This window comes from Acinonyx jubatus, chromosome C1 (assembly GCF_027475565.1).
Source record: "Acinonyx jubatus isolate Ajub_Pintada_27869175 chromosome C1, VMU_Ajub_asm_v1.0, whole genome shotgun sequence".
Classification (NCBI taxonomy): Eukaryota; Metazoa; Chordata; class Mammalia; order Carnivora; family Felidae; genus Acinonyx; species Acinonyx jubatus.
Genome location: NC_069381.1, coordinates 122796446 through 122812352, shown reverse-complemented (window position 1 = coordinate 122812352; position 15907 = coordinate 122796446). Strand labels below are relative to the sequence as shown.

The following is a 15907-nucleotide window of genomic DNA, read 5'->3' as shown; positions in this document are numbered from 1 at the left end:
TAGTTTCCTCTGGACTATCAAAAGAGTCACTTACGTTCCCTATTTTAATTAATTCTTTCCCTCTTTCTTTCTTTCTTTCTTTCTTTCTTTCTTTCTTTCTTTCTTTCTTTCTTTCCTTCCTTCCTTCCTTCCTTCCTTCCTTCCTTCCTTCCTTCCTTCCTTCCTTCCTTCCTTCCTTCTTCTTTCTTTCTCTCCTATGGTTGGCCTACAATGTTACATTATCTTCACCTGTACAACATAACGATTCAACTTCTCTATGCTTATGCTGTGCTCACTGCAAGGGTAGCTACCATCTGTCATCTTGCAACACTATTACAATACCATTGATGACATTCCCTGTGCTGTGTCTTCTATTCCCTTGTTAGGTACCCCCCCTTTTTTTTTAAACTCAACTTGGAAAAAGAGTTTTTAATAGGTATTATTTTACTATATCAGAAGAAGTAGCTTTTCTTCTCTAAAAATGATATGTACTAATTAGCTTAAATACTGTAAATTCTATATTTTGGCTTAATTTTGAAATTTTGAAATCTTATTGAGGTATTAAATATTAGCTATCTTGTAAAGGCAATATTTTAAGTAGAAAAATATCTACAAGGCAGGCCTTTTAAAAATGTAAATCTTTTCTCAAGATTGAATTTCTTAGCTATTATAAATTTATTGGGATGCTATTTCTGTTGGTTAAAGGAAAAAGTAAAATTATTTTCTGTTATAGTTTATAGTTTATATATGACAATTCTAGTTAAAAGTTAAATGGCTTTTCTTTCATGCTTTTATAATCATATGCATCTGCTCATATTAAGTGTTATTTTAGTAAATGAGCTACAATTATTTTATTGTAAAAAGTGTAAATTAAATTTTAATTTCATTTGAAGTTGTAATATGAATTATATTGGTGGATATTTCTGAACTCCCTTTGATACTTAGTAATAATTAGATATTCACAGCAAAAACAGTGTGAGAATATGTTGCTAAAATAGGTAATATGCACAAGATTAAAATATCTTGGTCTTTCTCTTAAGATTTGTTCTGCCATTAATCCTAAAGTCAGGTAGCTGTAAGTATACCTCTGGCAATGCCGTAATTCCTTTATGGATCTCTTTCAGCCCTACCTGTGAGTCAGCTCAGTAAATGAGCAGTTTGGAACTTTTGCTTAATATCCAAGAGGATAACTAGGAATGAAACCATATTAGATGATAAATGTGTGGGAGCTAATTTCCCTGTTATTTAGGTAAGGCCAAAAAGGGGAAAGTGTAGTTAGCAGGCTCTTCCTTATCTATCCATGGAGACAGAATACAATCTCAAACCATACGACTAAACATTAGTTAAAAATAGCACACTTTTTCTACCTCCTAATTGGTAGAATTACCAATTCCTTTTCTTCTACTTTATGTACTTTATAAGCATTTTAAATGATCAAACATATACTGAAGTCTCCTAATTGGTAGAATTACCAATTCCTTTTCTTCTACTTTATGTACTTTATAAGCATTTTAAATGATCAAACATATACTGAAGTCAATATTTGAAGCCAAATTACTTTTACTCTGTAAGGATTTATGCATATTTGAGTAATATTTCATCTACGAGTGCTGCCTAATGTGAGGAAGCTTCACAGTCCTGAATATATATTAGATATTCATTATTATATATTTGAATACCTCTGTAAGACTTTAGGAGATCAACAGAGTCTGGGACATTTCAGTTTTTTGAAGATGCTTATATATAAAAAAAATTCAGAACTGTCAAAAAGGAAAACTGTGTGGTGTTTAAATTTTTTCCATTAACCTACTTAAGTACAATCCTCCATGTGGTCTTCCTTCAATCTTTAGTATATCTCTCGATCCATGGGTATAATTTCACTTGGAGATAACACCAGAAGTCTGTTTGAAGATTTGATGAGCAGGAGGCCTGGTCTAACTGGCCCCTGGCTCCTCCGATGCTAGGCCCCAGAGGAACCCTATAGAAATGTACTCATATAAGCCAAAGAGACAAATTGTTAGTCCATAACTCCTTGGGCTTTGCTTAGGCTCACATCTCAAGTATGGGAGAAATGTACAAATGTACATTAAGTCTGGCTTTGTGAGGAAAAATGGTAAGAAAATGTCAGGTGCTACACCTGTTATTGACCAGGACTTTGTGTTAGTTCTTCTTTTGATGAGCTTAGCACTAGAGAGGAAAGGACACAAGATGACAGAAAGTTCTAGCAAAGCTGGGGCAGACTGTAAGACCCCCAAAATGGGATATATGTATATGTGGATTTCCCAAGGCAGGGAGTGACTTTTGTCTCCTGTAGGGAAGTTTATTGTGGTTGTAGGAAGCCATTTTAAGGATTTTTTTTTTAAGTTTGTTTATTTATGAGAGATAGAGATAGCATGAGTGGGAGGAGGGCAGAGAGAGAAAGGGAAATACAGAATCTGAGGCACACTCCAGGCTCTGAACTATCAGCACAGAGCCTGATGCAGGGCTTGAACTTATGAATCGTGAGATCATGACCTGAGCTGAAGTCGGATGCTTAACCGACTGAGCCACCCAGGTGCCCCCATTTTAAGGATTTTCTAATTCAATGTCTGTGTGTAGATGAAATTCTCTATAGGCTAGCTGATAGTTTCCCCATTTCAACAGCACTGATGAACTGACCATCTAAATAGTTTGTACCTGTTCTCAAATCCTGAGATTCTTTATCAGCCTCCTTGTAACACCCTCAATCCCTCCGCTTATGGTCTTGCTATACCCAGGAGTTATTTATTCACAAATTTTATGGAGGAGTAAATAGCAACAACAACCCAAAGATTGTTGTGGGTTTATTTTCTCTCCATGGTAGATTCAACAATGGTAACACTCAGAATCTTGAGGCCTTGGTGTCACATTGTAGATTTAGAAGGTATGTGTGCTGTGTGGACAGGCAGTGACCCACCTCCCATTCCATACTTCATCTGCTTTGATCCCATGGCCACCAAGAAGTTATAGTGGCCCTTCAGAATTTCCCTGGCTCTGCACATCTGAAACATCTAGATGCCTAATACATAACATTCTTCATGTTTTTAAATTGGAGAGATATTGTTTTTATTGTGATTAATACCATATAATTAATACTAGCCACCTTTCTTCCGGGAGCTAGTAAATTTTCACTAATCCAGCATATGTGAGTCTAGCTAGTACCCATCAGTACCTCATCCAGTGATGATGGGCAGGTCCATTCTAAACTCAACAGTTTCTTTTTAACTCTTTGTTTAGCTTCAACTCAACTAATTTTTGTTGATACTCATGGAACTCAGAATTCATAATGTAGCCATCAGACATGGCTGCATATATCAGCCAAACTCATAACAGATTTATTGGCTGCAATGTGAGGGGACAGAGGCCCGATATCAAAACTGAACACAGGGGGCGCCTGGGTGGCTCAGTCGGTTAAGCCTCTGACTTCGGCTCAGGTCATGATCTCGCGGTTCGTGAGTTCAAGCCCCGCGTCGGGCTCTGTGCTGACAGCTCAGAGCCTGGAGCCTGTTTCAGATTCTGTGCCTCCCTCTCTCTCTCTGACCCTCCCCCGTTCATGCTCTGTCTCTCTCTGTCTCAAAAATAAATAAACGTTAAAAAAAAAAAAATTAAAAAAAAAAACAAAACTGAACACAGGAAATGATGAAAAAAGGGCATGCACACTCACACACTCATTTAAGCAAAGGAAAAGGGAGAAAATCCTGTTTAACTTTTGTCTTAGGAGAAGTGTTAGAAATTTCAAGGAATACCATTTCTTTCTATAATTTATTATGTACAGCATGAAAAATGGAAATAGAATTTTAGAATCACTCCTAAATAAAAAGATTTAAAAAAATAGGAAGGGGAGAAAATGGGCCTTCATGAATGGATTTTTGTACTTTTTTCACGTTACACGGAAGAATGCTGTTAAGTGGACTTACTGAGTTGCCTTATACTTCTTCCCACTTAGCAACTCATGAATATTATTTTTGATGTTTATTATTATTTTCCCTGAATGAAATAGTGTCCATAAGATTTTGTTCCTACAAGGTATCTAAAAAGTAATTACTTTAAAATTTATCTTTCCATCCTAAACATTTTACACTTGTCCTTGAGCCAGCTGTAGAATAGTTAGGAAGCATCCTATTTTGAAGGATGAAGATTAAGGCTTCATTGCCTTTCTGCCTTGGCCATGGCATAAGTGTTTCTGTGGACATCTTTCCTTTCACATCAAATGGAAAACAATCCTCAGTGGCAGCATTTGATATTCAACCAAGGGGAGGGAGGAGTCTTTGAGGTCATATTGTAGCTTTAGCTCTATAGACCCTGGAAGCCATTATCTTAAAATGATATAAATTCAGTTACAAAATGGAAAGATGATTAAATGATTAATGGAAGTTAATAAAGATCATTGAAATCTTATCCTGGATGAGGCCATCAGAAGCTATTTAATCCAATTTCCCCTGGCTCCAGGCAGGCCACATGGGAACCACTTTGTCAGATGGAATCTCTCTTCTTATCACATACCTCTCTAGGGAAGTCAAGTTCCTTTTTTGTACAAAATATGATGCATTCTTGACCTCAGCAGCGACTCTTACCTGGGGTCTCTTTGCTACCTGTGTTGCTTCTTGGAAATTGAGTTTATAGCTTTGGAGTAGTGAATAAAAGGAACTGGTTGGACAGTGCAGGAATTGAAAAACAAAGATCTCATTACACTAATGATATATCCAACTGTCCCAGTTACTTTAGCAAGCACATTTATATGGCTGCTGAGAGAAATGTGGTTAGGTGTATGGGACTGACACCTACATTGGCTGGTACTTTTATTCCACTTTAGTTCAAAATATGTAGGAAATATGTACTTGTCTTGAAAAGAATCCGTTAAAAAAAAAGTTGTGTTTGTTTTATCCAACCTATTCTCACTAATGGAAGAATAACTAAAGACTAATGTATTACTGATTTGAAGTCAGCAGCCTTCTTCAAATTCACTTATAATAAAGCTGTTACATCATTTAGGAATTGGTGGGTACACCTGCAAGTAAGAGATCTAAACTATCATAACTTAAGAAAGGATTTACCTTTCTTCCATGGGACACGAGGTCTGGAGGAAGCATTCCCACTGATAGTGGTGACTCCCAGATGTTATCAGAGACCTATACTCCTTTATCTTCTGTTCCGTCATTCTCTTGCATTCTCAAGGTCACTTCAATGTCATCTCAGGTCACACTATGGCTGATGGGAGTCTAGGCAGGAGGAAGAGGGAGAGAGGAAGGCAAATGGGTATCTGCCAACTCAGAGACTTTGAAGAGTTTTCCTGGAAGTCCTGTACACTGGTAAGGGTTTTAGCTTGTTTGTTGATTGTTACTTCTATCCTCGAGTGATTCTAGGAAATGTTCTCTTACAGTTGGGTACATTGCTACCCTTGCAACAGTGGGGTGCTATTAGTGAAGCACAAATGGAGTAATAAAGATTTCACAGGAAAGTCCCAGTCTCTGCCAAAGTTTCCATCCTTCATTTTGCTTGCTGTGGGTCCTCACTTGGGATTACAAGGCAATGGTTTTATTGCTCATAAAACAATAAATGTTCAGAGAATCCAACAAGATATGGAACACCATCACTCAGTAGATACAGAGCCTGAATGTTTTCCTTTTGGATATTGTTTGATGTAATGCATTGTAGCTTCCTCTCAGCTCCTGTGATTGGGGAAGTTAAGTTATGATGTGCTTTTGCCTTGACTGATTCTTAAGGTGAATTTATTTACATCTAACCATGGCTGATGTAAAACTTAATGCTTGCGAATCTTAAGTTGGCAGCTATTTGATTGTCAGGCTTTCAAACATTAAAAACAGTTTATGTTCTGCTTTTCCATAAAGAAAAAAATTAGCTTGGTTTCTCAAGTGCAAGAGCTTATTCACTGAGGATACTTTATGCTTTCATTTGATATTGTCTTTTCTTTTTTCAGAGGCGGGTGGTGGTAGAAGTGGCAGAAAAAGCATTTTGACATGAAGGCCTCTTAGCTTCTGATCATAATTTGCACAAGCAGAAAAATCCAAAAAAGAAACAAAAAGCAGAAACAGGTTGTAACTTGGACCAAAGTTTAGAAGATCATCATATAGGACATTCTAGACATAATTATTCCATTAGATAGAACTTCCTGAGCAATGGATGTCTCAGTGGTGACAGTATGGGATGGTGGATGTTGAATAATAATGAAGACATTGGAAAATTTGTCCCAGGAAAATGACTAAAGCCAATTGGCCATAATAAATCCTAGAAGGGAAAGAAATCATAATTTTAATATTCATACAGGCATTTTGAACAATTGACCTTGAATTTAGAGAGGGGCAAAATAAAGAACTGTATTGACAAGTGCCATTTTATTTTGTTTCATTATGTTTTGTTTTTGTGGACATGGGTAATTTTAGACTTCACAGAAAGCATCTTAATTATGACTTTACAATATAATAAGCATACCAAGAAAAATTGGAGATCCTTTTGCTTTGGACTCTTTCCTTAAAGAATACCCTTTTCTTTTGGGATTGCTTGAACCAAATCCAGACTCAATGAAAATTTTGTTGCTAGCAGAAAACTGTACTGCATCCAGTATTTTAACCAAGACTGACACAAGTGATCATGAAATGGTTTTTGAAAACTGAGACGTAGAGTTGGATTAATTTGATCTGCAAAATGTCTTGGCTGTCAAATAACGACTGTTACGTCTTTGAGAATACAGTAGATCTATGATCTGGGGTTGCTTTCATGGCCTTAATACCTCCTTGGATTGGTCTGTGTGTCCTTGGATTGGTCAGTCTCCTGACCCAGTGCAGTTCAATGGATGCAAATATCTTGTTTGTCATATTTCTCAGAGAAAATATATTGACACCTTTCTCTTTGAACTCCCTATGAAAGGCTCTTTTGAAAATTACTATTTGGCCTTTCTCTCAGATCCAAGTGGAAACTTAATTGCATTTACCATCTGAGGAAGTCTATGCTGTCAAAAATGTTTCCACCCAAGCTGAAAATAATACCCTAAAACTAAGCATCATGCCACATATTTGCTCAATTCAAGCCTTTTGGATAAAAATATGTGACTGTTCTCCCAGATGTTTTGTCTATATGATAGGTAATATCCCACTGTTTTCATTTTTGATTGGTTACCAGAATAGAAAGAGTATGTTGGGTTGTGCAAATAAGTCTTTATAATTCTAGGTAAAATATTTGGACCTGTTAAACAAAAGTTAGGGAAAAGGAAAACATGTCTGAAAGTATGTAGGTCCACATAACCTGTTTATCCAGACAGTCTTGAAATTTTGAACCATTTGTAGAATGTACAAATGTTTACACTTGGCTTCATTGGTATAATAGGTGTGACTATTTTGAAAAATCTCAGCCATGTGAAAAACTCTTCAGTTTCTACAGAGGCCGAGATCTGAAATGCTGAACAGACCCTTTTCTTGGGCAAAGAAGGGCTTGAGTTTATAAGTATGTGATTTAATCCACAGCGTTGATAGCCAGATGTTGATGAAAATGAATGTTTAGTAAATATCACGTGGTTTGATGTGAGTACCATTGATAGGCCTGTGTCAAAGGTGCTGAGAGCACAGTTACAGGTTTCCAAAGTGTTTTTCATCTTCTGAAGACCAGTCCCTGATGACCTAATTCAGGCAACAAAGATTATATTTATCAGTATCTTCAGTAGTATGCTGAACTATGATTCTATACCAAATACTGATTTTGAAGTAAGCCGGCAGTGCTTTATATATAGTAATCACAACATGCAGAGTGGCTAATTTCATTTAAATGATATTATTCAGTATACATACCCTGTGCCCCCCAAGAGAAATTCTTTTTTTAATGCAGCTTGAAAGAGAAATTTGAATATTATTAGCTTAATTTCTTAGTTTCTATTCATAGGTGCCTACTTTCTTTAATGTTTATTTATTTTTGACAGAGAGAGACAAAGCTTGAATGGGGGAGGGGCAGAGAGAGAAGGACACACAGAAGCCGAAGCAGGCTCCAGGCTCTGAGCTGTCAGCACAGAGCCCAATGGGGGGCTCAAACTCAGAGACTGTGAGATCATGACCTGAGCTGAAGTCGGACGCTCAAACGACTCAGCCACCCAGTTTCCCCAATATGTGACTAATTTCTTAGTCTGTAGTCATATCACTACAAATGAACATATACTGTCCCTTTTACTGATTTGCAACTGTAGATAAACAAAAAAGCAATTTAATGAACAGAAACAATTGCTGTTTTTCAGGCAACTATTAAGGTAAGTTAGAAATAGATGATAAATTCTAACATATGAATAATGGGTTTGAAACTAATTGGCGGTGGTTCTCAAAACCTGTCACTCTCCTATGTCCCTTTTTTATTTTCAACTTTAGTTTTGCAATTTATCATTAATATGTTTCTGAATAACCATTGCTCCGTATAAATATATCTAAAATGTTCAAAAAAAGAAAACTCACCTCATGTTTTGGCCTTCGTTCCTTGGGAGCATCCATCTATCTGCCCAACCATTCATTTATTACAAATCATTTAATCTTTCATTTCTTGTTTTCATGAGCACCATCTTATCCATATTTTCCCGTGGAATTATAACATTTGAATTAATAACGGTTTTACTGGCTAAATTATATTACATTGAACAAATATTTTGTCAAATTCCAACTGAATTTCCTTCCTGCCTCAAATTACAACTGAATTTCCTTCCTTCCTCCCTTCCTTCCTTCCTTCCTTCCTTCCTTCCTTCCTTCCTTCCTTCCTTCCCTCCCTCCCTCCCTCCCTCCCTATAAAAAGCAACAAACATCTTTATTCATAAGGATTTGTCAACATCTGTTACTAATGTAGTAGGAAATTTTATTAAAAGAGAAGCTATTTGATCAATACTATACAGAATATATTTCTTCAAATCCTTTAAATCAGTTGAAATTTTCATTTAATGAGGTTATTGCAGTTCAGTTTAAAATTACTGATTGGTTTAAAGACAGGGAGGATTACAGTGTTCTTTATCCTGTAGCTCCATAAATCTTGAAATAGGTAGATAATATGTTCATTTTGGTAATCTTTGCTTTTTGGATTTTCTAGTTATCGTGTTTGCTGATTGCTGACGACTAGGGAGAATCATCGTATATTATTTAACTGCTGTTCCTCCTTTAGAATCAGGTGCTAAAGATAATAAAACACTTCCAATTCCCTTGTTTTTTGATGAAATTGAAGCTAGTTTTTGATTCATTACTGGATGCTTTATTTGGAGATTTTAGATCTCTCCCATTCTGTGTATAAATTTGCTTATTCAACAATGAATTTGTTTACATAGCAATATTAGGAACAGGAGGAAAATATGAAGGGGAAAGGATCCCTCAAGGAGCTCAGTTGTCTAGTGACACAAATAAATATATTATATTAAAATGTGTATGTACAAATTGAAATATAGTAACTTCCAAAACCAGGGAATGGCAATACAGAGGAAAGGTGCCCCTTCCCCCCACCCTTCACTTCTAAGGGTAGGGATTGGTGCTGGGACTACACAATGAGAGCATCTAAAATTGTACCTCACTTCAGTTACTTTTTCTGCATGTTCCAGTCTGACTCCTGATGCTTCAGTGTTGCTCTGAATGAATGGACAGATTGATTTCACATTGCTTCCTCTAATAGCCTTCTGTCATGTCACCTCTTACATTTCAGAAATTGTTTAACAAGGGCCATTTGGGAGAATTGTATCCAGGCAGGGAATATATCAGCAGGCCCCCAGCCCCTCCTCCTCACCTCTGCCACTTAGATGCATGGTTGTGAATGACTTTTCCTAGTGAGAGTTTCCTCATTCCATTAGTGTCAGCCATCGGTCAAAATTTATAGCAGATGTATTATTCTCCATCAGTGGATTTCCTTCTTGGACACATATTTCTTTTAATCAAGGCTTCCCCTAACCCCATATTCCCCTTCTCATAGACTGCCTGCAGAACTGCTAGTTGTTTTCCCAGTCACCAAGGCTCTCTTGATAGGCTGTATTTCATGCTTTGGTTCTTTAAATGGTCCCTTATCCTGGGAACAGGGATGTCCTTCAGTGTGACCTAAGCTTGCATAAATGAGAAACAGTCTTCTCAAGGAGAGATGGTTGCATTTGGCATCATGTTGTTTTTTAACCAAGCATTATTAGTTTTGGCCAGTTGGTTGTTTTCTTCTCCATCTCAGAGAATTGAAATATTAATGTAGTGGAGTGAGCTGGGTAGCTGTTTCAGATATGCTAGATCACCTGTCCTAAAGAATGCTAAATGAAATACTTTCAATTGTTTCTTCCTTAAATTTCCTTTGCAGTACATATGTTTCCCTCACCCCATTACTCAGTGTGTGATAATTGTGTGTGAGGGAAGATCACATACGGTTGTATTTTAGAAAGGAAATGTTTGAAGTTCCTATCACTCCTTCGGGTTAAGAAGACTTGTCTTCAGTAGGACCTATTAGTCACGTACCAAGTGGCAGAGCCCTATACGTGCCTTAGCCCAGAAGGAATCAAAATTCATAATTCCTTTCTCTGGCCAGGGTCTCTGAGATTGTGGGGTTACCTGGCATCAGTTACCATTAGAGACACAGGCCATCTGGTTGATAGATATTAATATGGTCACCCTCTTTTCCCGGCTATGGAAAGAAGGTTTTGCTAAAAGAATCCGTGTATTCTTATTGAGGTGAATGTGTTACCTTGGCAGGGAAAAAAAAAAATCTGTACCTTTGAATGATTGTTACATGACTGTGTGTGGCATTCCAGGGAAAAGATCCATTAGAAGACAGAGAAGATATCACAGCTCACTTTTCAGCAGAGAATGACTTGGCTTTCACTGATGAAATTGATTATGGGGAAGGATACTCATTGAAACTGGGGTATAAGTTTTCTGATATCAGCACATGAATAGGTCCTGGCCCAGCTCACTGAAATGTGGGCCTTCAATTTCTTGCCAATGTGAAATGTGGATAAGGGTGAGATGAAAGCAGGTTCCCAGTGAACTTGCTTTGCATTTCACAATTGCTGCTGATGAAAAGGAAGTAGTGAGATCCATGAACTTAACACTGGAGTAGAGGATGGCTTCTGAGTCTCATTTAAGTATCCTTATTTAGGCTCAACAGATCACAAGATTTCCTGCTTGCCTAGTGAGTAGCCTGCATGATATTAAGCAATCTACAGAAAGCATATTCATATTACAGATCATTTCTCTAACAGGGCATTCATGTATCCTAGGTTAAAGAAATAACTACGACTAGGACAACACAAATGACCAAGAAAGAGGAAAGAAGAGGCAAAAATATATACTATTAGGAATATTCTTTGGGCCCCTGAGTGGCTCAATCTGTTGAACATCTGACTCTTGGTTTCGGCTCAGGTCATGATCTCATGGTTCGTGAGATTGAGCCCCCCCATTGGGCTCTGCACTGATAGCACAGAGCCTGCTTAAGATTTTCTGAGCTCTCCCTCTCTCTGTCCCTCCCCCACTCATGCTCTCTTTGTCTTTCTCTAAATAAATATATAAACATTTAAAAAAGGGGAACATTCTCTCCAACAAGTGAAGAGATTAATTTTAACATTTACATTAGTGAAATTCCTTAAAATATATGACTTTCCTTCATATTTTCTCTCCATTAACATATTGTAACATATTCTTTAAAAGTGCTGTAGTATTTATCAGGATAAACTATTCCAGCTGTATCCTAACTGAATTATTTGTTTTCCAGGACAGTTTTATCATGGTCAATGGTTGGAGTGTTGTATGTGTGTGTGTAGCAACACTGGGCAGAGTGGGGTTTTGATGCTGTAAACTACACAAAAAGACAAAGTATTAGTCCTACCCTCATTAAGATTATAATCTAATTGGAAGTACAAGAGTACCACTCAAAAAATAATTGTAAAATATTACAATGAGTATATTACTAGCTGCCAAGTTGTGTAGTCCTCATTTCAATGACTGAACAGTGAAAGGAAGGGAGAGATATATATGGAATTGAAGTAGACTGAGGCAGGGGCCTGGTTGATGTGCCCATAGTATTTGGACAGGTTGAAGGGAGAAAGTGAGTGTTCTCCATATGACACACAATGTATTGGTTTCTCAGAGCCTCTATAACAAATTACTACAAACTATGTGCTTGAAAAAACCAAATATATTCTCTCAGAGTTCTGCAGGCTAGAGTATAAATCCAAGGTCAGCCCAGCTGCATTCCCTCTGAAGACTCTAGGGAAGATTCCTTCTTTACCTCTTCTATCTTCTGGTGGTTGCCAGCAATTTTTGGCTCATGGCAACATAATTCCATTCTCTGCATTTGTGTTCACCTGGCTGTCTTCCTCTCTGTATGTATCTCTGTCCAAATCTCTGTCTGCTTATAAGAGTACCAGTCATTTTATAGACCCCAGTATGTCCTCATCTTCACTTGATTACATGTGTAAAGACCCTATCTCTAAATAAGGTCACATTCCAGGTTCTGGGTTGAAATGGATATTTAACCCCATACACACAGGGTGAGTAATACAATAATAAATTTGTCTCTGTCTTGTTTTTTGGCAAAATGGTCTTTTAGTTTTATCATGTGGAAACTGTTCACAAAGTTTCTCATTTTCCCTTGTGGAAAAAGTGGAGAAATGTGGTCTGGATGCTAATACTATGTGGTGGATTAGATCTTGGTCGAATTATTACCCTCAAAGGAAGACTGATGTCAACCAGAAGAAGGTTTTTGTGGCATACTACACACTTCTTTTCATGGTCCTGGGGCTGTTCAGTGTTTAGGTCAGTGATGTGAGTAAAGACAATTGAAGCTATATATATCCCATTTGAGGATAGCACACCATTGAAATTTTTCAAGTTTCAGCCAAAGAAAGATGTTAGAGGGTAAGAAAAAAAAAAAGATGACAAAAGGTATTTAATAGAAATAAATGTGAAGTTTGGCATGGTTCTAGAATAAAGTGTACATTAGAGTATCAGAGGGCTATTGGCTTAGTAACAATATGTATTTAAACAGTCAACAGTAATCTCAATGTGAATGACTCCTAAAAATGTAATATGTAATCCGGAGCCTTCATTAATGGAATAAAGAAGGTCATCATCTTACTCTACTTTGGACTTTTCAAATTATACTGAAAATAATTATATTCAGTGAAGGTTACCAAATACTAATGAAATTCATTGGACATTTTGGAATGTATTCAGAGAAAAATGACCATGAGAGTTAAATGACTCAAGATGACATTACTTGAGGGATGGATGGAACTTTGAATGTTGGTCCAAAGAACAAATGGGAAGAATCAGACTGAAAAAAATAAGCTTCATTTTAAATCCTTAGAAGTTATTTGTATGAGTGTTTGTTTGGAAGGATTCAACTTTAGCCTGTATTGCCCCAAGAGTCTAAATTTAACAAATCAATGGATGTTTCTGGAAGGTATATCTTTGATACCTTGTGACAGGACTTCTTTGCAGAGATCCAAGGATTTCCTGGAAGATGGTGAGTTTCTGGATTTTGGGTGTTCGAGCACAGACACGAGCATTTGACAGAGAGTTGTCAGAGTAGTTCAGACAATTGATGGAAATTGTGGTATTTGGTTTCTAAGAGTCCTTATACTTCTGTGTTTTATAACTCCTTTTGAAAGAAAAATACCATAAAACTCTATGAGATTTGGATGAGGCATAATGATGTTCATTATATATATTAACCTCCCTTTGTAGTTCAAATCAATATGGCATATAACAGAGAAAAGTGGTACCTTCAGGATGATACAATCCCTGATTTCAACCTTGACATGAAATCCACTTCAGATTGGCCTACAGATTTTGGAGACAGAGAATTCTGAAAGTTAGAGAGTCATATTATTAAAAGGAACAGTAGTTCCTTGGGACAAACTACTATTTCCTTGTTGAGAGAATTCTCAAGGTTGGAAGGGACCTAAAAGTCCACCTATTTCAAATTTCAGAGGTATCTGGGTTTAGTATTTCTGTCTTTGGGAGAACATATATTCCCTGTGATCTATAAAATGCCACTCATCTATTTTGATAATTTCCCATTTTTCTAATATGTTATAAAATTCCTTTAAATATTCTGAGTATAAAATAGATTACTTTCAATCACTTTTGCCTCAGGCACAAGAGCACTGAATCTTCAAGCTACAGTTGAAATAAAAAAAGAAAAAAAAAAGCACAAAAGCCTGAGGCAGAAATTCATTTCTAATATGCATGAGAGTTAACAGCAGTTTTGGGAACATGCTTTCATTTATTCATCCATTGATCAAGCAGAGACTTACAGAGCAGCTATTTTGTGATAGGTAATGGTAATGCAGAGTGGGTCAGAAGCCGTCCTTGATTTTGTATGTTCAGCCTAGCAGGGAGAAATGTTACCCAGTAGCATAAGAGCTCTTATGGAGGTATATACACAGTGCATGGAAGTGTCAAAGCACATCATGTCACACTGAGAAAAAGGCCATGAGGAGCAGCTTGTATCTTTTCTCACGTGTACATCTTACGTATGTTTATGTAAACATAGCGCCTTGTCTACCTATGTTATTTTGTAGAAAGAAGGAAGATGGGTAGAAAGATTAAGATGCACATAGACTAAAGGGCTAAAATATCTTCATAAATGTGTTTTTTCTTTTATCAGTAGGCTTTTTTTAAAGGAAGGGAAATGCTTTAAGGAAAAGCTGCCCCAACATGCACTTCTAGGCAGAGTTCAATTTGCAGCCTTTGGAGATATCTTGAAGAAAACCAAATCAAGCGCTTACATGTGCTACTTTTGCTTTAGATTTAACAAGTCTTTCCTCTTGACTGCTCAAGATAAACAACTGGATTACTTGACATGATTCCATACAGAATGGATTAGCTAAATTTGTTCTTGTTCTTCCTCCCGAGTCAATGAAATGCATGAGCTTCCCCATGTTGGGATGGTTCAAAGGTTTGATTTGTGGCACAGAGTTTCTGGAAACTTACATATCATGCCTTTTGTCCCCCCTAGAATAAATATCAAACTTCTTATGACAAAGAGAAGGATAAATTCAACAGGAGAATAATACCTGCTTTCATTTCAGAGGTAACATACAATACTATGGGAAGAATAAATTAGAAATGTACATTTTAGGTATACGGGCTTAGGACATTCCTCTGGCACCCTATGTCTGCTTTATTCTGTTACTCTGTCTCTTGCTTCATGTACACCAAATTATAATATGTTTAATACGCATGTTTGTTTTGATCTGATAAGTATTGTCAGCAGTGAGCTTAAAGCTGAATCTGACAAGTGGCCCATATGTGTGGCTAGGGTCATTAGAAGTACTGTATGTGGAACCCTGTCTCAGCAGGCTGGACACTGGCTGCTCTTCAGGGTACCAAGATGAGGGCCACAGATAAAGATGCAAGGTGGCACTGCCTTGAGGCTGAATTTTCCTCTATTTAAAACAAAGAAACAGACTTTGAAAATAAGTTGTTCATCAGATTAACTTTGGGTTAATTATTTACATAAGAAGACAACTTTACTAAAAGAATGAATTCAGGGACCTTGCTATGTATCTCTGAATTCTCACATAGCTCAATAGAAGATGCACATGGAGTTTTCTCTGCAATGTTGAGCCTTTCTTGGGTCTATGTAATTTGATTTTGTACCACTGATAGATTGGTTGGGGGGAGGGCAGTGAGTGGATGATAGATAGAATTGGGTGCTGCAGGTGGGAGTGTCATCAATGTTGGCTCCTCACAATAAAGCCATGAACTTGCCTAAATGGCCTTCCACATTTCATGTTATTGGGATAATGCTTGAAATTCACCCAAAGGCCTTCTTTCATTGACTGCACTCTTCTTTTCTCTTTCTTTGGTTCCCCCTTTTTTTTTCACCCACTTAACGTCTACTTTTCCAGCTTATGTTGTCTATCTTCTTTCCTATCCCGGATCCTACTTCACCTTCACTTCCTGGGGAC

At 37.1% G+C, this 15907-nt stretch overlaps 1 protein-coding gene across 10 annotated transcripts in view; it reads left to right on the top strand.

Moving 5' to 3' along the window:
- Positions 1 to 15907, top strand: part of NCKAP5 (NCK associated protein 5) — a 963823-nt gene that overhangs the window by 190130 nt on the left and 757786 nt on the right. For 4 of the 10 annotated variants that reach the window (XM_053214925.1, XM_053214921.1, XM_053214927.1 and 1 more), the window contains exon 1: positions 3622 to 5306. The exons of the other annotated variants lie outside the window; for them this stretch is intronic. In XM_053214925.1, coding sequence (XP_053070900.1) covers positions 5202 to 5306 — 105 coding nt within the window. In that variant the 5' untranslated portion in view covers positions 3622 to 5201. Of the gene's footprint in view, positions 1 to 3621; positions 5307 to 15907 lie in introns of those variants that run through there. 10 annotated transcript variants of the gene reach the window in all.